Raw genomic sequence first — 27336 nt, 5'->3', positions numbered from 1 at the left:
GAACCATTTATTCCACACCAGACCAGAGACCTTTGAATTCCCACACCACTCATCATGTTAACTTGGATGGTATTTGGGGCTGGACTTTTCGTAGGATTGATAGCCGGCCTCAATGCTTACGGCCTTCTCACATATAATATTAATACTTCTCTTCTGCAATCACAACAGGAGAGTTGGGATTCATGTGAATCCATGTTAACAAGGGCAAAGACAGGGACTTCTCTGCAACACAATATGACGGATACAGAGTTATTTTGCCGGGCTTTGGCGGTTTCGTCTGGTGAAGAAATTGTGTCTGAGCCCAAGATTTCGTTTTTATTCCTGGTAAATGATAATCTCCCGCTTTTGCCTCTGTGGGAGAAGTTCTTCAGTGGGCACCAGGGGCTTTACTCCATTTATGTTCATTCCATTCATGCGCGCTCTTGGAATCTGAACGCATCTTCTGTTTTCTATGCTCGCACCATTCCCAGCCGGGTAAGTTCAATCTCTTTGGATTTTGCATCTCAACGTTCTCTCTTTCCATATCCTGTAATTTTTTTTAATAAATTGACATTATTTGTGTTCAATTTTATAGTATATTTTATTTATAAAAAATGTTTGTAGAAAAAGTCATATTTTAAGGATTAGGTAAGATAAGTTTTAAACAATTTATTTATGAAAAATAGAATAATAATGGATCCAAAAGTATGAGGAGATCATTAGTGGGTTTATTATGAGGGGATTGAGTATCATTCTATTATTTGTATATTTTTAAAACTAGTATACTTATTTTTAAAGGAATATAGGTAAAGTATGCTGAAAGATATCATATTTGTTTATTATTTCACTTAAAAAAATAATTATACTATTATATTATAATTAAAATTAATTTATTATTATATTATCTTTTTATTGATAATCATGAAAACCATACATCTGAGTCACAAAAATATTGTCTCAGAAGGTACCCTGAAACAATTACAACAAAAAGATACTAAAGAAAGGGATCAAGTCGGAAAAGTATAGTAGGACTACCATAATTACATAATGAGAGGTTTTGAGAACTTCCTACATATGTAGCTATAAACAACTAAGCAGACAAAACGACTGATGCCATCTAAATAAACTGGAATTCTCCATCAATGGGGACAAAGGAGACCTCCAACTAGATCCACGCTGTCCAACCGACCTGCCCCTCCATCCAAACCAACACTCTGTCCTCATGAATCTGGTCGAGGTATGGGTGAACCACCAGCTGGGCGAGATGGAGTTCAACTAGCTGCTGACCTACTGCTTCTCCTTTGCGAGCCGACATATCTCTCATGAAGTTATGGAGGGTTGTCTCAAACTCAGAATTGGCTGTGTCCTTCCTAGACCATGTGAACCCATGGGACACTTCCCACTTGAATAACCTAACTACTCCATCTATCATGAGGTCTTCAAATTTCTTCTTGTTGACTTCAATCACCATGGAGACCTACAAGGAAACATCATAAGAGACGAGTCTCCTCAGAGACTCAGTAAGAGATCTAGATCTACTATTAAAAACACAATCATTCCTAATCTTCCAAATGGCCCATAGGATATTGATAGACAAAATAAGCCAAAAACCATTGCTATATTTCCTGATATTACCAATAGAGCCACTGATGACATCAACAATATTAATATTACTACCCAACTTAAACCCAAACATGGCCCAGATTTCTTTAGCCAGTAAGCAATCAAAGAAGATGTGACAAACATTATCAGGGGTTCTAAAACAGGAACAAGAAGGGACGTTGCCATCAGCCTGACACACTGGAAGTCTATTAAGCAGCAATTTCCACACAAAGAACTTCAACTTAGGTTCAACTAGGGATGACCAAAGACGAGATAGGATCTTGCTCCAACTGCCAATGGGAAGAGGGGACCAAGTATGCGAAAGGTGAGTAAGAATTTCCCGAGAATCAAAGAGGGTGAGGTAAATGATCTTAGAGGAGACTTTAGACAAAGGAAGATCAGAGGGCCAAGGGCACGAATTGATAGGGTTTGAGTCTATGTGGGTCAAGAGGGGGCTTAGGAGAGGGTCAAGAGAAGAGCATATCATTGTATAGGTGCGGTACTGGGAGGAAGGGATGCTAAATTTACTCATCAACTCCTGCCAAGAGAGAAATCTTCCATCTTTAAAAATGTCATCAAACACACAAATCCCTTTCTTCGCCCAAGCTCTGGCTGAGCACCCTTGAAGCAGAGATAGCGACCTATCCTTATGTAGTAGATTCCACCAAACAGATTTCTGCCCCCAGATAATACTGTAGTTGTTGAATATACCATTGTTACTAATGAAACTTCTAGCCCATTCCCAAGCTTTCCAGAGAGAGTTAAAGATAGGAGAGCCCATTGGTTTCACTGCAAAGTTCCTTGCAACCAAGTCACAAAATGGAAGTCCTTTCCATGTAGGGGCACGTTTGGGGATAAATTTTTGAATGCAATGCCTTATGAGGACTTTCCAAGGTTCATTGCCCTTTAGGGATTTGAAGATCCATTTACAAGCTAAAGCAGTGTCTTGGTTTTTTAAGTCCTTTAGTCCAATGCCCCCCTTGAGTTTTCTCATAATACACCAATTCCATTTGACAACATGCCTTTTCCTTGCACCCTTTCCATCTGACCATAGAAAATTTCTAATTAATTTTTGAATGAAAGCAAACTGATAGTTATTGAATAGCCATGCTGATGAATATTAAATATTGTATGAGGATAAAACCTTTTGGCATATATGAAATCTACTTGCCATGGATAGATAATTCGTGTTCCATTTCCTAAGCTTCTTATCAATCTTACTCTTAACCCACTCCCACATCTCCTTCAAGGTTGGGGCTAACAACAAAAGGGATGCCAAGGTACCTCAGTTGGTGATTTGGGCCACCCTGGGAGATAGAGTATTTAGAAGACCAAGGAGGAGGATGGGCTTGCTAGCTCAACATTATATACTTGGGGAGAGAGATTTTGCTCTTGGAAGCCTTATAGAAGGTAGAGAGCTTCATCATTAGTGCTTCTAAATTGTTCTCTAATAAGTTCAGAAGAATGGCCATGTCATCAAAAAATTGAACATTCAGGAGTTCCGAATTATTAGGCAACTTTATCCCCATTACCCTAGTGGAAAGGGAACAATCTCGGAGGAGGTAATATAGGGCATCTGCAACTATGACAAATAGGGCAGGTGCAAGAGGACACCTTTGCCTAATTGATCTAGACAAGGTGAAGATATCGGATTTCCTACCTACACAAGCTGAGGCATCCCTTAGTAGTGTTTGCACCATCTTGCAAAAAAAAAGGAGGGAGGCCAAGACTTTCTAGCATCCTCAAGACGAAATTCCATTCTATCTTGTCGTAAGCCTTTCCAAAATCAATTAGCAACATTTCTCCATTTTGATTAGATTATTTTTCTCAGTGGAGGGATTCCCAACAAGTTATTAGGTTTTCCAAAATGTATCTCCCTCTAATGAATCTAGTTTGGGTGGAATTGATAATTTTAGGAAGGACCTTGCCTAGCCTGTTTGCGAATTTTGGCCATTATTTTGTAGGAGACATTTGGAAGGGTTATGGGTCTCCAATTCTTGATCAAGGTTTTATCTCCTTCTTTAGGAATTATCTTGATAGTGCCACTATTAATCTTGTAGCCTAGGGATCCCTGGTCTATAGCTGCCTGATACAGTTGCAATAGGTCTTCACAGATCCAATCACAGTTCACTTGATAGAATTATGCTGACAGTCCATCAGGCCCAAGGGCTTTGTCTTTCTTCAGGGCTCTAATGGCCATAGAAATCTCTCCTAATGTGACACCCTTGTCAAGAATCTTTGCATATTCCTCCTCAATCCTCATGGGTATAAGAGCACAAACATTATGAGAATCTATATTCAATCCCAAATCCTCTGAAGTGAACAGGGTCTTATAGTAGTGCGAAAAAGGCTGATAGGATATCTTCCTGTTCAGTAATCAACTTATCCCCTTCCTTGATCGAGCCCACTGAATCCTTACCCTCTTTTTCTTGAGGAAATTAAAGAAGAAAATGAACTAAACTTTCACCAAACTTAATCCCAACTCAGAAACAACTTGCTAAACTAAACTGGTTTAGACACTATACCAAAAACTGCAACTGCACTGTCAAACTTTACCGGTTGACCAAAACATCAATGATACAATGTAACAGATCTGAAACTCATATACCATTTAACCAAAACATTAAACCACTTTACTAACATCAGTAATAGCTCATTTCAGATCACTTCCGGTCATCTAAACATAGCTAAGTGGCTTTACCAGTTAATCATATCAACCATATCAAAACACATCCACAAAATCATTCACCACTTGACACAATGATTTTTCACGTGGAAACCCAAATGGGAAAAACCACGGTGGGGATTAATACCCATGAGTATTTTGAACTCTTTTGAAGTTCACCCTGTTAGGAGCCAAGCCTTGTTAGAAGCTTATAACATAATGTCCTGTTAATAATAGATTTGGTTAGGGACCACCCAGTTGAGGAATTGACTACAATACCCTGTTAAAGGCAATACCCTATTAGGAGTAACCTCCGTAGATGATTTCAAATCCAAGCTAATGGATCACTTGGTTAGAGGATTTAAACAACACTAAGCTTGTTAAAGCTTACCTAGTTAAGGGATTTAATATGATGTAATGGTTAGAGAACAACATGGTTTTTGCTGATTTGGTAATAACACTATCTTGCTTAGTCAGATCCTTTTCTGCTCCTGTCTTCCTTCACAACATTCTATAGACACTCCTTTTGGTTCGACGACAGTCACACTACCACACTTAACCAAATTGCCAACACAATTACAAACAATTCATTGAACTTAAATACAAATACAATAGGTCGATGACACATCAAAAAACCTACAAATCTCATAGAGATTACAAACATATCAGTTCAATCATAACCGTTGGATTACATAGCAATCAACTACACATTGTTCTAGACAACATCAACTGCTCTTGGATCACTGCACATTGGATCCTATAGCTCATCACACGTTTTCCACTTCATGCTATGAATTTTCTCATTCTCAAGATAAATAATTATCTTCACGCACCAAAACCACTTTGAAACTCATCACGTGCATCATGCATACATGGTATCTCCATCTCTGATCATCATTCGATCATAGATCATCACAACCGATTCACCAAGCTCCATTGATTAGGGTTCTGCATATCAATTGGTTAGGGTTATCGGTTGATCACTCTGCTTGAATAACAATACCGGTTTCCTTCACTGCTCTACTACCGATTGCTTTGATGCATCATTACCGGTTGCAATACAACTTCATTACTGGTTACTATTGACATCAATGGCAACACTATACTTCATCAATGCAATCTTCATGCAATGCCAACATTCTCCCCCTTGGCATTGATGGCAATACAAATATCAATACCCTTTGATTGTGATGATTGAGAGTAATGCACATACAGACGTATAGGAATCATGTACTCTTCTTCAACTGTATCTCCATGTCTTCAGCTAGTAACTAGATACCAATCATATACAGTTCCTCTCCCCCTTTGACATCAATACAAAAGTGAAGGTTAACCATTTCATGCTTCACCAATCTACAACTAGTTGCTCCCCCTATGGAGTAGCTCCACTCTACACCAATCCTGCTTCAATATTTTCAATAAGCTCCAAGACTGATGTCTTCCACATCTGCTTAATTGACTTCATGTAGGGGTACAACCCCTAGCTTACCTCTAAGATATTCAAATGTAGCCTTAGGCAAAAGTTTAGTAAAGATATCCACTAGTTGTTCCTTACTAGATACATACTCTAGTGACACATCTTTACTTTGCACTTTCTCTCTCAAGAAATGATACTTCAGTTCAATATGCTTTGTCCTAGCATGCAACACTGAGTTCTTAGAAATCTTTATTGCACTAGTGTTATCATAGAAAATCCTTACCGGTTCTGATAGCTTCAACTTGAAACCTTCCAAAATGTGTTTCATCCATATTGTTTGCATACAATTGATATATGCTGCAACATGTTTATCTTTTGTAGTTGATTGTGAGATACAACTTTGTTTCTTTCTGCTCCAAGACACTAGTCTTCCTCCAAGAAAGAATGCTCCTCCAGTTGTACTCTTCATGTCGTCAACATTGCCTGCCCATTTTGCATCTGTATAGACTTTTAAATCAAAGTCTCCTGTATATGGATACCATAATCCATAATCAATTGTACCTTTCAGATATCTAAAAGTTCTTTTAGTTGCTACCCTGTGTGTCTCCTTCGGGATTTTCTGAAATCTGACAACCAATCCTTCTGCATGAGCAATGTCCAGTCTGCTGTGGACAACATAATGTAGTTTACCTATCATTAATCTGTACTCCTTTTCATCCACTGATGCAGAATCATCCTCCTTCGACAATTTACAGCCTGTAACCATTGGTGTTCCAACTGGTTTACAGTCTCCCATTCCAAAAGTCTTCAATACTTCTTTCACATATTTGGACTGTGTGATGAAAATACCATCCTTCATCTGTTGGATTTGTAGACCTATGAATTTTTTTATTTCACCTACTAGTGACATCTCAAACTCATTCTTCATTTCATCAACAAATTCATGACACATATAATCATTTCCTCCAAAAATGATATCATCCACAAATACCTCACTTACCAGTATCTTATCTCCTTCTGACTTGAGATATATGTTACTGTCTTCACGGGTTCTTTGAAAACCTATCTTCACCAAGTGAGAGTGCAATCTTTCATACCATGCTCTAGGTGTTTGCTTCAGTCCATATAATGCCTTATGTAATTTGCACACCATGTCCTTTTCTACAGTTAAAGTATAACCACCTGTCTATTCAATGTAGACTTCCTCTTCCAATATTCCATTTAGGAATGTTGACTTCACATCCATCTAATATACTTTGAATCCTCTGTATGCTACAATTGCAAGTAGAGTCCTTGCTCCTTCCAATCTAGCAACTGGTGCAAATGTCTCACCATAGTCTTCACCTTCTTCTTGTGCATATCCTTTGCATACCAGTCTGACTTTATTTTTGACCACTACTTGGTCTTCATTTAGTTTATTCCTAAATACCCATTTTGTACCTATTATATTCTTGTTCTCTGGTCTGGGTACCAATGACCAAGTATTGTTCTTCTCTATCTAGTCAAGTTCTTCTTCCATTTCCTTGATCTAGTCTTCATCTGCAAATGCTTCTTTTGCAGTTCTAGGCTCAATGGTGGAAATCATACAAGAGTTCTCTCTAAGCCTTGTTCTAGTTAGCACACCTGCATTCATGTCTCCAATAATCTGATTGGGGCTATGATTGAGTCTAACATACCTTGGAATAACATGATCTTGATTTCCAAGTTATTCTTCTTCTTCTTCTGCTAGACCTTCTTGTTCCGGTTGAACTGGGGCTTCTCTGTTATGTTCACCAACTTCTGGCTTCACTGGTTCTAGTTCCAAAAACACTTTGTAAGGTTCTTCTTCCTCCTTCCCTTTACTAGTTTCTCCTGATTTCTCAGGAAACTCATCAACTCGAACATTAACACTTTCAATGGTCTTCTTGGTCCGGTTGTTGTAACACTTGTAAGCTTTGCTCTTGGTGGAGTAACCAAGAAATATGCCTTCATCACTCTTGTCATCAAACTTAACAACATAATCACCTCTCTTGATAAAACATCTGCTACCAAAAATCTTAAAGTAACTGACATTAGGTAATTTACCATACCAGTACTCATAGAGAGTTTTATCCTTACCTCTTTTAACCAGTATCCGGTTCATAGTGTAAACAACTGTGCTGACAACTTCTCTCCAGAATGTATTAGCTACACCTCCTTGTATTAGCATAGTCCTAGCAGCCTCAACAACTAACTGGTTGTTCCTTTCTACAATACCATTTTGCTGTGGTGTCCTAGGTGCAGAAAGTTGCCTCTTAATTCCAATGTCTTCACAGTATCTAGTGAATTCCTCTGAAGTAAATTCGCCACCTTGATCAGTTCTTAAGAATTTTATCTTCTTTCCACTTTCATTTTCAACTAAGGCTCTAAATGCCTTAAACTTTCTAAATGCTTCTGTCTTGTATTTCAAGAATGTGACCCACATCATCCTTGAGCAATCATTAGTAAAAATCATGAAATACCAATCACCTTGAATACTACTAGTGCTCATTGGTCCACAAAGGTCGGTATGAACCATATCTAGCAAATGTTCTACTGAGAAAGATTTGCTCTTGAAGCTTGAGGATGTCATCTTCCCTAACTGACATTCCTTGCACAAAGCAGTCACTGGTTTGTCCAACTGTGGCAAACCTCTTACTGATTTGGATTTATTGACTTTTACAATGTTATCAAAATTTACATGACACAATCTTCGATGCCAAAGCCAAGTATCTTCTACTTTTGCATTTAAACAATTGTTGACTTTAGAACTTAAATGAAACAAGTTACCTCTAGTCTGTTTTTCGGTTGCAATTAGTTCACCTTTGCTTCCATAAATCTTGCAGACTCCATTCTTGAATTCCAGTGGGTAACCTTTGTCATTGAGTTGAGCAACATGTTGAGCATCGAATCTAAATTAAGTAAAATATCTTGATTTGTGAAATTAAATCATAGAAGCCATATATCTTTGGAAGAAATCATCATTTTCATTGATACCGTAATAACCCATAAGTTATCGGACAAGTTTAATAGCATTCTATCAAAATATCCAAAATTCAAATAGTATCGATGAGACCCAGCGATGTCTCATCGATATAAAAAGGGTATCGAAGAAAAGGGAACACCGATGAACTCTAGAAAGGACTCATCGAAAGCAATGATTCCATCAACAGAGGATATCGAAGAAAGCAGAGATGGTTTTCATCGATGGGAAATGTTTTCTAGGAAACAGTACCATCAGTGCAACCTGAAGGAGACTTATCAAAAGAAACGTCCTTATCGAAAGAAAGATATCGATCAGACAAAAGGAAGCTACATCGATAAAAGATATCGATAAGGATATGAGCTTCGAGGAAGCTAAAAGGCATGCTACCGATACGCATGATTTTGCCGATGCAACTTTATCGATGAAAATTACTAATGAGCTCATCGATGAAAGATGATAGTGGAAGCAAGTCATCAAAGTAAGGAAGGCTTCGATGAAACGATAGACCCATTTGTCGACGGAGTCTAGTGATGTCGATGGAAAAGTTGATTCGATGGAAAGATAAAGGAAGTCACCGAAGCCAAGGTTTCTTCGATATAAGACCTAATGGACATCAGATATATGTTGATGAGGAGATGGATATGATGACTGAATGCAGTATTTCGATGAAAGAGGAAAATACCTAATCGAAGTAATGTTCGAAACAAAAGTGTTGTCGATAGAAACAAAGAGTTCGATGGACTGAAAAATAAATGATTGAAAGACATATTCTCATCAAAATAATTATCGATTTCCACGAAGATCAGAGATGAATCCTAGGGAGGTCACATCATCATTAAATTCAAACGTGTGCCCAAGTAACCGTTGTTAAAACTGCCATTACTAACTGATTGAATTCGCCATAAGTGATGAAACGATACCAAAGGACACAACATTAAGGAATTTGCAGGTGATGAACTAGAAGCGGAAATTGGGCAGTTTCACAGATAAAGCTTAGTGATTCCAAGTAAGTTATTCATACACAGAGCCCCTTTGTAAATTCAAATGGAATCATCATCTAAGGCTAGTAAAACCAGAAAGGGAAAGGAACCTCCTGCTGCAGAGGAAAAACCCAAGAGACAGAAAAAGGAAGGGCGTTCTTTGGCCCAAGACCTGATTGACCAATGGCCATCATCCAGTTTAAGGTCCAAGAAGATTAGAGCTGACAAGGAAGGCCTGGAGGACCGGTTTGAGGACCTTGGAGACACATGGACCAAGTTGAGAGGGTATGAATTATTCATATATGGATACAACAGAAGAGTTTCCCCTTAGCCTATAAATAATCTATGGCGATTGAACTTAGGCAGGTTATTTGTGGCTAATGTCTTTGTAAATGTGGAGCTCATGAAGGCATTGGCAAACAACTATGATCCTAAAACTAAAACCATATATAACTATATGGGTAAACCAATTCTCGCAATTACAAAAGAAGTTATCGATGCTGTGTTTGAATTGGATTGGGGGTTCGAAGAATTGATTGACCTTAAGAAATTGACAAATGAGTATTTTAACCTAGAGCACATTTACAAAACATGGAGACTCCCCATACATAGGCCTAGAAATGTAGGGTCCTTAGTGCCATTAGGTCAGGATGACAAGCCCCCCTATGATGTCAATTCTTTCCATCCATATTTCAAATATACTTATTACTGTGTCGCTCAAGTTCTAGGGATAAAAGCCCATCCTTTGATGGATATTGCAGCCATGGTCATTTGTGCCGATTTGCAGTCTAAGGACCCCGCTTTTTTGATTTTGCTACTTATTTGGTTGAAGTTTTGAATCATGGGTTAGAAAAGTTAAAAGGGGATGTTGTTAATGTGCATTTCAAGCATTATTCCTTGCTTATGCATATGCTATTATATATGGACCAAGATGAAGGATTATGGCCAGAAGAGTTATGTGTCAGGACATATGACAATGCTAGGATGAGGAAACCCGTGCAGCTATGGGTTTCTTCATGGGACCAGAGGTATGTGAATAATCAATATTGGCACTTTGAGGAGTTCTTTGTCAAGCCATTATATAAACTGTTGGGTTGCTCGTGTGATCATGCCCTTGCACCAGAGATTGAAAGATTCTTGAGACCAAAAGATTTTGCTGAAGATCCTTCAATTGAACACAATTGGGGAGATTGGTATTGTTTTTCAGATTGCACACAAGTACTTTGAGGAGTTCTTTGTCAAGCCATTATATAAACTGTTGGGTTGCCTGTGTGATCATGCCCTTGCACCAGAGATTCAAAGATTCTTGAGACCAAAAGATTTTGCTAAAGATCCTTCAATTGAACACAATTGGGGAGATTGGTATTGTTTTTCAGATTGCACACAAGTAAGGGTATACGGGTTTGAAGGGAGACCATACCTATTGCCACTTACAATCCCTAACAAAGTGGCTTGTCTGGAGATTGTGAGGCAACTATCAATAGTGAGTATAGAACATTTGACAAGCCATGGGAAATAATCAATTGTACCTAGGTTGTTAGTCTTTTCAGATTTCATTGTGAAAAGTTCCAAGAGCTATAGCTTGATACAGACAAAGTTAGATTATTATGGCATGGCTATGGGGGATCCAAGGCCCAATTTTGATCCTAAAGGATACATAAGGACATCTCGGTCATCACAAAAGTTGAAGGCTGGAGAACATAAATCTTACTTGCCGGATGATCTCATCAAGAACATTGGCAGAGAAGAGGCCAGAGCAAAGAGAATAAAGTTTGAGAAAGTAATGCAGGCTTATAAATGGAAGCTTTTCAGAGGAAAATGGATAAGAATGTATTACAGAAGATTAAAGACCCCTTGGAGTTGGCCATCAAACTCATGGAGCATGAATTGGAAATACTTGAAGGATTTCCACCTCATGTCTTTGGGGAGTATATTGATGCTATTAGAAATATAGAGACTTTAGCTCATGTGTCTCCTGCTTCTACATCTGGCATTGTTCCATTCACTCCTCAAGAGGATTATCCTCCTAATTATGGAGAGGATACACAGATAGATTTGACAACAGGACAATTGAATGTCCGAGAAGTTGCTGATATCAGATTCCTGGAACATGAGGATTTCATTGCTGATAGTGACTTTATCGCTTCTAAAGAGTTTACTGCATTCCTCTATCAACATAAAGGATCGCAGATCAGAAACAACATGAAAGATAGTAATGAAGAGCAACAAGTTCAGAAGTTACAAGAGGAGATGGATCTTGTGATGATGGAAATGACACCTGAAAAGGGGAGAAAATTGCTTAAGGAGGCTGGTGTATTGTTGTACTCTAGATGGGACATGAAATCTACCCTATTGTTTGATGGATTCCTTAAGAAATAGGACCCAAATAAGCAGATGATGCCAGATGAGATTGATAAGCTTTTCAGGGGGTTAGGATATGATCCAGATTAGAAAGCTCTTCTACAGTGGGCTATTTATCCCAAAGATAAAGACCTACATTGGTTGACGCAGAAGAAGCTTTTGGGCATCTGATGGTACAACAAGTTGGGAAGACTGACCCTAGGATCACTGCCAAACTGAATTTGGATGTGGCTAAACTGAACCAGGATCAAATAGAGTTTCTTGTCAGAGAGAATTCTACGTACAAAAGTCTGTATGAAAAGGCTGATGAAGAAAAACAAAGGCTGCAAGCAAGACTACTTCAGATTGATACAGGCACTAATCAAATAGGGATGACATACGGTGTTGACAGAGATGCCATGGATGCTTTGACAGATGCAATATATTGGAGGAACATGGCCGAAAAGACATCTCGGCAAGTAGAAAAAATACAGCAAAAGATGGACAAGTTAATTCTTGAGATCATTGAACATAGATTCAGAAGTATGCTGCAGGTTGCAGAGAACTACTGGAAGACATACATTGGAACAACTAGACCTTTGAAAGAGCACGAAAGGCTCAGGTCACAGTTGCAGGACATGATGAATGATAACAGTTTGATGAATCCAGGTGAGAGAGTTGAAGCTGAGGCTTACTTGAAATCCCATGATGAATTTGCAAATCAATTGAGGAAAGAGCTTCAGAGTTTGGATGATAGGAATACCCCTAGGGTGCCCTCTTTTTACAATGATGGTGAGTTGGCATCGTTGGAACAGTGGAAACAAGAGTTCGTTGATGAGAAGAATCAAGCAGTGGCAAAGTTGGATCGGGACAAAGACTTGTCACATTATGTGAATCATATTCTGTCCAACTATTTCCTAACGGAAAAGGACATGAGAATGCTAAACAATGATATTGTAATGTATAAAGATGACAAGTACATCGAACACATAGGGGTGCTGAATTTGTTTATCTTCTAGTTTGTTAACAAAAGTGTTAGTTAATAGTTATGTGTTGAAAAGTCACAACCCTTGGTGATAATATATACTCTCATATAAAGGAGGGAACTTTTGTAATAGGGAGAATCATTAGGAGAGAAGAAGTAGATTATAGCCTCAGGCTTACCACTGGACTATTTTGGTGAATATATATAATATAATCAGTTGCTTTTCCTTTGCATATGTGTTGCGGATTACTGCATTTTTTTGTAGGCAATTGCTTATGATATTATCTAAAGGATATAAGGTTATTTGTGTTCTTCCAGTAAAATTATGTGTTTCATATTGTAGATTTGGATAAAAAAGATTTACTTGCGAATTGTAATTGTTCCTCGTATTTCTTCCTTGGATGGTCTCTTAAGGTTAGAGTTAAATTCATTCAGACAGTTTACAATATAGACATTGAAGTAGAGCTGATAAGAAATAGTAACTAACAGACTAATCAAGAGGGGGTGGGTTTAAAAATTGTCTTATAAGTTTACACAATAAGTCCTAAAGAAATCTAAAGACTCTGTATCCCAAACAACAAAGAAAGGCACTGGTCATCTATAAAATACAACTCATCAGTTCATACTTTCACATTAAAAGTGATAGGAGTAGCTGAGTAGGAATTCTAGAATAAATTAGCAATAGTGTATACTGGTGCAGGAGCACTTGAGCACCTGAATGCTCAAATCCTAGCAGGTATAACATTTTATTGCAAATTAAGCATTTGTGTTTATTTTATGCTTCTTATAGGTTTAATAGGTTTGTTTTGGGGTGTAATAAGGCTTGGAACTCATTTGTGTTTAAGAGTTTCCAAGATTTTTGTTTTTTTGCTTCGCAGGCTAAAAATTGTCAATTTTGGGTCCAAATGAGCATTTTTGAATTTTTGATGTTGGAAAGCCTTGAAAGGCATTGGAGCATGTTTATTTAGTGTTTCTAGATGATTTTGAGTCATTGGTTTGAGTGCCAAGTCACCGGGAGTCAAAATGCAACTTTTTGAGCAACAAAAGTTGTCAAAAGTTGTCAAAAAGCTGTCAAAAAGTGAAAAAAATGATTTTTGGTGGTTTTGGTTAGTTCCAGCCTGTACCTGTCCGTACAAGGGCTTCAAAAAGTTGGCACATGTATATAAACCATGTTCCAATCATTGTATGGGTTGTTCATTTTGGAAAATTAAGGGAAATACTTACTTTGCTCTCATTTTTGTGAGTTTTTAACTAATTTTCTGCACTTTTGAGAGTACAGTCCGTACCATGGGTCCATGAGTCCGTATTGCTCCTATTTTTGGTTGATGTGATCTTATTTGATGTTTTAGTAGTGATTGGAACAAGTTTTAGTTGAAGTATTTTTGAGTAAAGCATTGTTTTGTGGTTCCAATGGAAGAACATTCCTGGTCCAACTGATTTCTTCAAAGTCTCTTCATCCATGGCTTTGAGGAAATTTGTTGGATCCTCTGTACATACTGTACCATACATCTATTTTCTTTTTCTAGCAATGCACAAGTGTTTATAAGCCCATGGCAAGTGTGTGAAGTGAGCAACTTGGCTTGGGTATTCTTAAATTTGTTTGAATGGTACTTTGTTGTTCATAGCACTATACTTTGAAGTGTTGAAGAAGAATCAAGTTGATAAGAGTCTTCATTGTACTTTACCATCCTTGTCTCTCTCATGACTTGGTTGGTGGCAAGGAACAAAGGTGTAATCAGATTGTAAAAACAGTGAGTCACTGTTTCATTGGATAAAACCTCATTGCCAACCTCCCAAATGGTTAGTGTGAAATGAGGGATTCCTCTTTTATGCAAAATGGAAATGTGTTTGAAAATAGTTTCAATGTGAAGAAGACAGATTACACATTTTGATTGTAAAGGACCTAAATAAGGATCCTAAAAACAGTGTATTCTTTGTCACAGTCACATAATGTTTTTATGATTTATGTCATCCTTTAAGTACTCAACTCATTAAGATCTTTGAAGAGGTTATGTGCACTATTCTATCATGCCATTTATACCTTCTTGCAAGCCAAGGACAGCATGAATAAACAGGTCAAACAGAGAGATTAAAGTTGTCACAGTTTCTAAGACTGTGAAAGTGCAGTAAAGCGGATAAGAGACCAACAGTCATAAAAAAACCCTTTCATACTTGCTTGCAGGTTACTCCAACTGTTGTCAAGGCATTATTGCATTCAGATGTGATATATTTTCATTGTACTTATGTTATTAAAGTTAAACAAAGCATACAAAACCTTGAAAACATCGCTGTCCCTGTTTTTGGACTGTTATTTCTGAGAAAATGCAGCAGTATGATAACTATTTGATAAAATGTCAATATTAGAAGATGAGGTTTAAGTCCTTGGGAGTGTTTGGTATATGTGGAAGCAAGGTTTGAAGCATTTAAATTGGTCTATTATCATGAGGAAGACTTGTAAATTGCAAACCCTCACTAGAAACCTCAAAAACCCTTGAAAATTGCACATTTTGTGGGACAGCACTAAAACAGTCTGTATAGTACTTGCCATAGAAAAAATCCTTGAGCTTTCAACATAAAATGACCACCTCTCCAAGGGCTTGTCATGAAGTTTAGCAGGTTGAACAGGGTGAACAAATTTCATTAAAAAGTAGGGCTAATTCTAGTAGCCTTTTTGGAGCAAATTTGACAATTTCATGAAATCGGTAAGGAAGGAAAAGTAAATGATTGTTTCAAATCATCAAAACTAATCAGTTAAGACCTGAGACACCCTACTACAAGCTCCATATCATTGCATTAAGTCATTTGACCAAAATGACCACTTGAACCTAGAAAGTTGCTTTGAGTAACCTTACGTTCTTTGCATCCAATTTGGATATCTTCACTATTGAAGGGTAAAGGACAATCATCATACTTTGCAGACCTGTTTAGATACTCAGTCAACACATTAATATGATTGAAATCCTTAAAGGTGCAAACAAGGTTAGGTAAACCATGGTTCTCCAACAGTTGCCCATTCCTGGAAGAGAGGAGATTCAGCCAGTTGGACAACCAAACTTGTTCATTTTTGGTGACACACAAGAGGACCTCATTTCAGACTTGAATGCCTTAGCATGGAAGGTTAGGAGGAGTGATGTCCAATACAATAGGGTGCAAACAGTGTTGAATAGAGAGGAGGAGATAGGAGAAAGGTTTGGAAGAATCCCATTTGTGCCTAGGGATTGATTGCACATTGAGAACAAAGCCCACCAACCTCAGAAGAAGGCTAACTTCTCTCTCTACCTCCTCATCATATACATATATATTTCAAGCACAAAGATCAAATGGCTTCTACAACAACAATCTTGAACTCATCTGCCATATCTCCATCCTAGGAGCTTATGCCATTCTGAGATAGGAGGAAGTTAGATCAAGACACTAAATCTGCTATAAAAAGCATTAGTTGAAGGAACAATTAGTGAGTAGGTATACCCGCCTAGGTCCTGCAGAGCCTAAAGTAAGAGAGTTAGTAACCAAATAGGTTCACTCTATAAGTTGGCCAAGTCAATTGGAGGGTTTGATCATAGGAGTTGGCATTTCCTTAGAACCAATCCAATCTGTTGATTTGAGACCTAACACAACACTCAAAATATTGTGTTTCAGTCCTTCAACCTAGTAGACATCGTCTGAATTGCTTTTTCCATTCAAAGAGATGGATCCTTTTCCTTTCACTATGCAAGGTGAGTCATTTCAAAATCTCATAACACCTCCATTAAACTCTCTCAAAGTAAGAAACTTACTCCAGTCACCGGTCATGTGGTGTGAACAACCACTGTCTATAATCTAGTCATCAACACTATCCATGTGAGAGACTAATGCCTTCTGATATGATGTATCTTCTTTAATAGAAACAAAGACAATGTCCTCATTTGCATCTTCTTCAGATTCCTCATCTGTAGTTCCTCCATCCACTGCAATGGGACAATCTCTTTTACCTTTGCCTTTATACTTCTTATACTTCTCTCATTTTTGCTCATTATCTCCATTAGGACAGTTAGCAGTAATATGTCCAATTTGGTTACATGTAAAACACTTCAAAGGTAATTTACTTATGTACTTACTGGTACCTCTAGGTAACTACTTGGCCAACAATGCTTCAAGCTCAATCAAACTATCTTCATCATCTACCTCTCTGTTCGATCTAGACTCATGACTGTAGCTCACTTCTTTGCTTTTCCTTACCGGTGGGTTTAAAACTGAGGTTCTAAATGCAGATTTTGTTCTCTGAACACTTCCATCAAAACCATTTAATTCAAATGTAGTTAATTTACCAATGATGGAGTCAAGAGTTACCTTTGATTTATCAATAGATTTGAGTTCCTAAATGGCTACAACTTAGATAGCGTAGATCGGTAGAAGGGTTCTCAACACCTTGCTAACCACTATGGTACCCTCCATTGTACCTCCAACACTTTTGATCTCTCCAACTATCTCCTTGATCCTCTGACCATACTATTGAATGTTTTCTCCTTCAACCATCCGCATATCATCAAATTTACCTCTGACTCTCTTCTTTGGAAATCTTAACATGCTCATCACCACTATAGATATCTTCCAATTTCTTCCACACTTCATATGCAGTCTCAAATTCATGAAAATCAACATACTTTGAATCAGACAAGGAATTGATAATGGCCTCCAATGCTTGATTTTTCTCCCGTTGCTCCTTCTTTTGATCATCTGATAAAATCCCACTAGGTAAGTTATATTTAGTAACCACATGTTCCCAATATTGACTTCCTAAGCTCTTGATATAGATCTTCATCCTATCATTCTAGATTCTATAGTTTTCCCTATTGAACTTCGGACCTTCTTTCTTCATCATGTTCTCCTAGATCTTTTCCTCAAGCTATTAGGTTTAAACACAAGAGGACCTAAAACACTTGGATACCAATTGATAATATGATGAAACTATAATGATCCGACCAACTACTGAGATGGGGGGTGAATCAGTAGATAGAAAACAAACTAAACTTTCACCAAACTTAATCCCAACTCAGAAACAACTTGCTAATCTAAACTGGTTTAGACACTGTACCAAAAAATGCAACTGCACTGTCAAACTTTACCGGTTGACCAAAACATCAATGATACAATGTAACAGATCTGAAACTCACATACCATTTAACCAAAACATTAAACCACTTTACTAACATCAGTAATAGCTCATTTTAGATCACTTCCTGTCATCTAAACATATCTAAATGGCTTTACCAGTTAATCATATCAACCATATCAAAACACATCCACAAAGTCACACCACTTGACACAATGATTTTTCACGTAGAAACCCAAATGGGAAAAACCACGGTGGGGATTAATACCCACGAGTATTTTGAACTCTTTTGAAGTTCGCCCTGTTAGGAGCCAAGCCTTGTTAGAAGTTTATACCATAATGTCCTGTTAAGAATAGATCCGATTAGGGACCACCCGGTTAAGGAATTGACTACAATACCATGTTAAAGGCAATACCCTATTAGGAGTAACCTCGGTAGACGATTTCAAATCCAAGCTAATGGATCACTTGGTTAGAGGATTTAAACAACACTAATCTTGTTAAATCTTACTTGGTTAAGGGATTTAATATGATGTAATGGTTAGAGAACAACATGGTCTTTGTTGATCTGGTAATAGCACTATCTTTCTTAGTCAGATCCTTTTCTGCTCCTATCTTTCTTCACAACATTCTACAGACACTCCTTCTGGTTCGACAACAATCACACTACCACACTACCAACACAATTACAAACAATTCATCGACCTTAAATACAAATACAATAGGTCGGTAACACATCACAAAACCTACAAATCTCATAGAGATTATAAACATATTGGTTCAATCATAACCGTTGGATTACATAGCAATCAACTACACATTGTTCTAGACAACATGAACCGCTTTTGGATCATCGTACATTAGATCCTATAGCTCATCACATGTTTTCCACTTCATGCTAGGCATTTTCTCATTCCCAAGATAAACAGTTGTCTTCACACGCCAAAACCACTTTGAAACTCATCACGTGCATCATGCATACGTGGCATCTCCATCTCCTATCATCATTCGATCATAGATCATCACAACTGATTCAACAAGCTCCATCGGTTAGGGTTTTGCATATCAACTGGTTAGGGTTACCGGTTGATCACTCTTCTTGAATAACAGTACCGGTTTCCTTCACTTCTCTACTACCAGTTGCTTTGCTGCATCATTACCTGTTGCAATACAACTTCATTACCAATTACTATTGACATCAATGAACACTATACTTGATCAATGCAATCTTCATGCAATACACCCTGATGCGAAAGGCTACCTCAGAGTCATCAGCTAGGGTGTCTTTGCAAATAGTCTTCTTCCAATAGTTGGTTGTGCAGGTTCAGTTCCATCTTCCTGCCATCCATAGCTTTTTCTTTCCTACAATTTGGAACAGGGCTCTCCAGCTATCCACATTTTGATTCCATTTACCAATAGCACTCTCAAAGGTTGGGAACCAAATATTCTATTCTCTAATGAGGAAGGCCGCATGAGTAACACATTCATCCTTGAGCAGGTGAACATTGAGAGAAAATCAATATGAGGGGTGATGGTCTATGATGGGGGATAAAAGTGGATGAATAAAGATGGCAATGGGATGGTGGTCAGACAGGGTTTAGGGGATGGTCTTGACACTGACATTATCTGGCCCAAATATCTCATTGAAGGCACTCTTGTTAAAGTAGAACCTATCCAATCTGCTATAGATCCTTTTAGATCCCTACTGATAGTTACACCAAGTAAGTCAAATGCCCCCATACTCATATTTCCTACCAGCTAGAGGATCCACTAGGCTCTGCTTGTTAATCATCCTATTCCAATAAAATTTCTCATTTGGCTTCCATTCAAATTTTTCTCCTCCACTTTTGTCTTGCACATTCTCAATCACGTTAAAATCTCCCCCAACAATCCATGGGATATCTTTTGATTCAACCAACCACTTCCATAATGAAATGCGTTCTCTGTGATCATTGAAGGCATATAGTGAGATGATACCGAAATAGGTACTATTGAAATTGATCTTGAGCCAAACAACTCTATTGCAAGGAGAAATACCTCGGGAATCTACAAACTTGGCCCATTTGCCAGACACCAGAATGGTTGTACCCCCCTTACCTTTGATATGCTTAGTGCTAAATTGTGTGGCCTCCTTCCAAATACATTTCAAATTGATGTCTAGAGAAAAATTGACTGCTTTCAACTCCTGCAGCATCAAAAAGTCTACCTCTTTCCTTAGTCTGAGAAATCTTTTAATGACATATTTTCTGCCAAGGGACTCCAATCCCCTAACATTCCAAGAGATGAGATGTAAGGTCATAGAGGCACTTTTAGTGGGCAGTGTCCATTGGGGTCTTGAAGGACTTATAACATTTTGGGATGTGCTTCTTAGGGAGGCCAAAATGATTTTTTTATTGGTTGACCCTAATGGTCTACCTCTATGTTTTTTAAGGTCGGCTGATTGATCAGTCCTTAAAGGAGAAGCGATCTTCTTCTTGGATCTCGTGTGGGGCTTGTGAGTCCTCTTTAGACAACTCTGAAGTCCAATATCAGACATGAATTTATCCAACATCCTTTGAGCAGAAAAGGGGGCATAAGGCACTATAGCCCAATTCTTCCACTCCAAACCTTCTTTGTTGAATCCCCTGTCTGTCGTGGAGGCTCTCGTTTCAATTCCATTGTCAACAACAACACTCCTAATGGTGCAAGAGGGGTTGTTCATAGGGTCCGAGTCCTCACTCCTATTTAGGGTTACTAGGGAATCTAAATGGAGGAGTGTTTGAGGGCTCGACAGAAACCAAGATATCAATAACTGGGACTTTAGGACTATAGGCCCTCGTGATCTCAAAGATAGCTTCATCTGGGTCCTGCGGTTTAGCCTTCAAGGAGACCTCAAATACAACTTGTTTGTCCCTAATGCTCCTCTCTTCAGGAACCTCATTAGCACTGCTAGGAGTGCGAGCTAGGGCACATGTATCCTCACCCCTAGCCATAAAAGAAGTTTTGTTGATATCAATAACATTAGCAACTGTGTGTTTGTTATCTTTTGAGAAAAGTTTCTCAATTCTGTTTCTAGTGGTCGTTATACTCCTTGATTTTTGTAAAACCAGCTGTTGAGAATTCAGAGGGAGGGGAGGGGGTGTCGAGTCAATCAAGAAGAATAGAGAGATTGGAGGGGGGCGGAGGGGGGGTGGGGGGGGGTGGCGAGCGAGGTAGGTGGAGAGGGAAGGACAAAGGGAGAAGCTGAGTCGGAAGGTGAAGCACATCTAGAGGCTGAAATGGAAGTGGGCAATGAGGGCGATGGGGGGGAGGTAGGGCCCATGACAACCTAGACATTAGTAACTGAAGGAGGCGAGTCCGCATGAAGACCTGCAGGGCGTTTGGGTTTCACAAGGAGCGGGCAATCTTTGCGGAGGTGCCCATCCATCTTATAGACAAAACAAGCATTGAAACCCCCTAAAAATTTAACAAGGTAGGAGAAAGACTCCTTTGCGAGATCGACAACCAATTCAGTAGGTAGGGTGATACCAGGGTGAATGGCAATAAGCATCCTAGCGTCTAGATGAGGCAGAAGGGTAGCAAAAGTATCAACTCTCAACACATCACCCATGCTAGCCATTGCTTGAGGCAGAAGGTTCCACAAGAAAGTAGGAACATTTTGAACTAGGACCCATCGAGGGCATGACATCTTCTTTTTTGGTCTTGAGAGACCAACTTAGCGCCCTAAAGCAACACTTACCCACATTCCAAAATTGCTTTCTAACTACTTCATACTGGTGTTTAGGAGAATTGAAGAAAATAATAAAAAGCCCCCTTTGAATCATTCTGCAGAAAGATACAAAGAACCCTAGTTTCTTCCGCCAAATATTTTGGAACCAATTATTAATGAAATTACGAGAGGGAAGAGCATTCAAATCCAACGCCACAAAAAAAAATAGCAAAAGTTTTAAGTCTATTTTTTTCCAAATCAATAGCCTGGGCCATAAGACAATTAGGTCTAACTGCGAGTTTAACATGAACAAACCCCTTACCTTCTCTATCTCTGTCAGGGTTGAGGGGAGCCTCAGGTTGTAGGAGGAAGGCCGCATTCGTGTGCACACTAGGACGATCAATTAGGGCATCTCTGAAGGACTTGTCTGAAGGCAGAGAAACTTCGCTGACCGGAGAATGATGCGTCATCTATAAGAAATAAAAGATAGAAAAAACCTACAACAATACCGGGCATAACAACGAGGGACCGTACAGGCTTCAATAAATGAGCCTCGTCTAGCCCTCGTGACAATGAGGGGCTTGCACACGTGCAATAAACCTAGCACGAGCAAGTTGCAAAGCTTTTTTCCCGATAAGTCTCCATTTATTATTATATTATGATATTGTAATCAATATTATATTATTATTAAGATATTACTATATTTTAATATTTCTATTAAATAAAATATTTTTTGGTTTTTCATGCATTTATTTTAATTTAGGTTATTTAAAGTTATTTAAATTTCTTATTTTAAGATAGTAAAATAATTGTAATTATGATGGGTGTCATGCAATATGATGGGTGTCAATTTTAATCACAGTGGGTTTTTAATCTCGCATATCTATCAATCCATTATGTATGTATTAATACACCTTTCAATGTAATAAATTGGACTAGAGTTAAGTGGTTTTTGATTTATTCGAGAAGTTGAATAATAGAAAAATAATTTGCTAAAAATAAAATCTTATCCAACAAACTCTCATAATGCTTTAAATAAGATTAGAACTGTACCTTAAACAATTTATGTTAAATTAATACTCATTAATTTTTAAATTTTAATTGAATTTTTTCATTATTGTATAATATTAATTTATTCTATAATATCAATAAATTATAAAATAATAAAAATTAATTACAAAACTTTTAAAAATTGATTTTGATTTTAAATGAATCTATAATCTAAAATCAATAAAAAACTATTTCACATGTAACAACAACTTTTTTCTTAAAACATCTCATTCTTGTTAGAACATTTTTCTACCTTATACATCAAATTTATTTTAAAAAAATAAAACTAAATAGTCAAATATATGATAAGCGCAAATTGATATATTTAAAAATAGCTCAATAGTTTTCTTAAAACCTATATTTCTTTGATTAACCTTACAATTGAACAATGTAACTTTTTCATTATAATAAGTATAATTATAATAGAAATTATTTTTATTATGATGCCAATATTAATATGTTAATTCTAATTTGATTGAAATTTTGTAGATAAAATTATAATCAACATTATCTTATACTAGTTATAACATGTATATATTGAATTATAATAAACTAAATAATATTACATTATATGTTTGAAGAGAAAAATAAAATCTTATTCTTTCTAATAAAATTTAGTATACATAATTATTAAATAATTTTTATTCTTATAAATTATTTAATGAATAAAAATTTGATAATATATTAAAATAAATTTTTAAAATTTAAATAAATAAATGATGTTTAATTCGAGACAAGAATTTTCCTTTTAAAGTATGTTATCAATTGTTTTATTAATTTATTAATATTTTAGAAATAATTGGACAAACACATATGTACTAGAAAAATATATCTATTGTTCTAGTTCATTTATATTGTCAACAATCTAATTGATATTGACACTTGTAGATTTGTTAGATCTAAACCTTGAAAATAAAACTCATCTCTATTGAATATGATTCGTAGAATCTACACCTTGATGCTTAGAGCTTGTGTTTGCAAACATGTAGTGTCAAAATACGTCGATTAGGATTTTGCTTGTCTATGAGTGTTCTCTTTTGGTCAAACCCTTGTTATGTAGTTAGTGGATTAAAACAAATGATCAAATATAATATAAAAAACATGTATTGATGTCTAATATGATGTTTAATCTAATGATAAAATATTTTTATTACTTATTATGCTTTCTTTGTGATTCCCAAATATCCCTTTAGTGGTTTAAAATAAGTTAAGGTTTGTTTCTAAATACAATAATTTATCACATAAATTAACATGTTCCATTTTTTAAATTAAACCCATAATATATCATTGGGGGGAGTTGTCTTGTGACTAGATTCTAAATTTAATATAGGGTCATTCCCAACTTATGGAACTAACATGGGTTAGTTTTATTCTCACAATTTGACTTGAGATAATGAATATATGTAATGAGAATTAGGACCATCCTTGAGGTTTTGTGTAGATGAAATTAAGTGAGGTTTAGGAACTTATATGAAAACTTCTATATTGAAACATGCCACTTTTATAATAATCATTGCACTAAGAATCTCCTAGGCAAATTGAGTCCAAGAAAGAGAAAAGTGTAGGGTACTCAATCTTTACCATTACATTTTACAAAAAAGGAAGCTAGAAAATTGTACTACTCTAACCCAACCAATTTTTTAATCTCTATCCCATTGAATCTCTTCACTAAGGTAGGATTGGATATTACCAAGTATTTCATTTCAAACTATAATGAAAGTTGAGGTTTCAAGTCTCTGATCATACCATTATTACTACCAAATAAAAGTTCATACCATCAACATATAAAATGATAACAATGAAACGATCACCATCTCATTTGTATAAACAGAATGATAAAGTTTAGACATATTTGATCTATGAATGAAATTTTTGACCGTATTAAAACCTATTTTAACATTTAAGACCATACATAAATTTATTCAACTAATTTGTTTTTGTTTTTGTTACTTTTCTAAGTTGAATGCTTTATAAGTGACATATAATTCTATTCACCCCCAATAACATGCATGAAATCCATGTTCACATCCATACAATAAAACTATAATCTAATTGATATTACTTAACAACATGAGTAAATTCTCAACAAAAAACCAATTTATTCAACCTAAAAATATTATTTTGCAATCGAATATACTTTATCAAAAATATACATCCTGATGTCTGAATAGACATCGTCAAAAAGAACTAACGAGTCCTCCTTAATACATATACTTTGACATCTAAGTCATCCTTGTTTGTGTTTGCAGGTGGTGGAATGGGGAAGAATTAGTATGGTGGATGCAGAGAAGCGACTTGTGGCAAATGCTCTACTTGATGTTTCCAACAAACATTTTGTTCTCCTTTCAGAGAGTTGCATTCCCCTCTACAATTTCACCACAGTATACAATTATCTTATCTCCTCAAATCTTAGCCATGTGGAGTCATATGACAATCCTGGGCGTCGATCAAGGGGACGTTACAACAAATTCATGGCACCTCAAATCACATTATCTCATTGGAGGAAAGGATCTCAGTGGTTTGAGATTCAACGCCCATTAGCACAAATTTTTATTGCAGATAATAAATATTATTTGGTGTTCAAACGCTTCTGCAAGCCTACATGTTACCCTGATGAACACTATCTTCCTACGTTGCTGAATATATTTGATCAAGGCTCTCTTAATTCAAATAGAAGTCTCACTTGGGTCGATTGGACTAAGCTCTCTCCTCATCCTGCACAGTTCAAAAAGAATCAGATCACACAACAATTTCTTCAGAAAATACATGATGATGGGATAAGTAGCAATTGTACTAATGAATCTCAACCAGCAACTTCCATATACTTTCTTTTTGCTCGAAAGTTTCATCCAAGTTCATTAGAACCTTTGTTGGCTATCTCCTCAAGAGTAATGGGATTTTAATTCATTTTCAAACACTTTGAAATTTGATTTTGATTAATTGTATAAATCTTTGCCAATTAATTGATTATTATACTTACATTTTTATGTGATCATTTACTATTTAATTTATATATTATGGATGTAAATTTGTGTTTCGTTATTTGATTTATTATGTTATGATGAAGTACATTACTTGTTAATTATTTAGATATAAATAGAATATTTGTATTTCTCAACATCTATTAAAATAACAAAAATGGTTTATTATCTTTCATGGAACATTGCTAGTTGGATTGGTTTATCCCATAAAATTATTGACTCTTTTGAAAATTGTCACTTTTCTCACATATTTAGGGAAAGTAATAAAGTCGCGGATTATTTTGCCAACTTTGGAGTTCAAGTTTATGATAAAAGAATATGGCGAGAAGGGGACCAATTGGATGATGAAGTGAGGGGATTATTAAGGTTGGATAGCCTAACCAATAGAGAACTTAACTTGCCATGATTAATTTTTCCATGAGTGTATGTCGAGTTTGTTGTGCAAGGAACACGTCACGAGATCCTCGCATTAATTTCCATTCTAGAGGCTTCTCCTCGCACATTTTTTGGGTGCGATTGGGGTTATTTTGTGTTCATCTTCAGTTTGGGGTCATTTCCTGTTAGAAGAACTCCAATGCTTCTATCAAATATAAAATATTCCCTCTTCCTATGCACAGTGGTTATCACAATATGGGTGGGGATTTGAAATGGGTGGAGCCGATGGACTGCACTGAGTTGAAAAATAACAAAACCATATAGCATATTCTGGAGAAGGGCGGTTTTACTGCCTATATTAAAAAATTGCATGGTGTCCAAGCCAAGGTGATGAGAGGGTTCATAAAAAATTACAACAAGGGGACGATCACCCTTTTTGGAAGGGAAATTGTCGTTAATGAAGACCTTATTGCAAAGGTTACTGGTCCTTCAACTAATGAGGTGAAGTTTTATAAAGATCGAAAAATTCTCTGATAAGATAGTCAATCTTTTTCCGAAAGAGGAGAAGGAGAAGAAAGACTTGGTGAGAGACGAGACCAAAAGCTACAACACAACGAAGATAAAGACTATCTAGGGTGATGCCCTGAAAGTGCTCATGAAGTACATTACCCTTGACGGGCAGTACACAAGAGATTTTGCCTATCACTTTGTGCTCCTTAATCACTTTCAACATAAGGTTAGAATCTCTTTCCCCTTCTTCCTTGCATCCTCGTTGAATACCAACATTATAGAACATAAGAAGGATCATGTTAAAAACCCTATCTTGCATGAAGGTTTAATCCTTCTAATTTTTGAACATGCTAAGTCTCTACCGCCTATGTCCTCCTCCCCCCCTGAGGTTAGTATTGATTCGGTTGATTCTCAGTCTTTGAGGGATGACTACCATACTAACATTGATGATGATGACTTCTCTCCCAGAGCATCCCCTCCTTAGACCAAGGGTAAAGCCCTTGTTGTTAAAAGCCCCAAATCTAGAAAACCTTGTAGCTCTAGCTCCCCTCTCCTTGTCTGAAATCTTCACCCAGGCTCTAAGACTGCTGGTGTTTTGGCTAACTATACTTTGGGTCAGGGCAAGCATCCCTCTCCTTCGACTTCGATTGATTCTCAACCTAACCTTAACAATGAGAGGTGACCTTCTT

The 27336-nt window shown here is 36.9% G+C and overlaps 1 protein-coding gene across 1 annotated transcript; it reads left to right on the top strand.

Annotated features, from left to right (window-relative positions):
* LOC131050074 (glycosyltransferase BC10) lies at positions 1 to 25693 on the top strand. The gene is made up of 2 exons (XM_057984209.2): positions 1 to 474; positions 25031 to 25693. Exons 1-2 carry the CDS (start codon positions 55 to 57, stop codon positions 25682 to 25684), a joined length of 1074 nt encoding a protein of 357 aa, XP_057840192.2. The 5' UTR covers positions 1 to 54; the 3' UTR covers positions 25685 to 25693.
* The last annotated feature ends 1643 nt before the right edge of the window (positions 25694 to 27336 follow it).

This window comes from Cryptomeria japonica, chromosome 3 (assembly GCF_030272615.1).
Source record: "Cryptomeria japonica chromosome 3, Sugi_1.0, whole genome shotgun sequence".
NCBI lineage: Eukaryota > Viridiplantae > Streptophyta > Pinopsida > Cupressales > Cupressaceae > Cryptomeria > Cryptomeria japonica.
The sequence above is the reverse complement of the archived record's forward strand: the minus strand, read 5'-3'. Positions and strand labels throughout refer to the sequence as shown.

Coding starts and splice junctions, on each gene's coding strand:
- LOC131050074 (XM_057984209.2), top strand. CDS start 55: ATGTTAACTTGGATGGTATTTGGGGCTGGACTTTTCGTAGGATTGATA. Junction 475..25,030: donor CTCGCACCATTCCCAGCCGG/GTAAGTTCAATC, acceptor TTGTGTTTGCAG/GTGGTGGAATGGGGAAGAAT.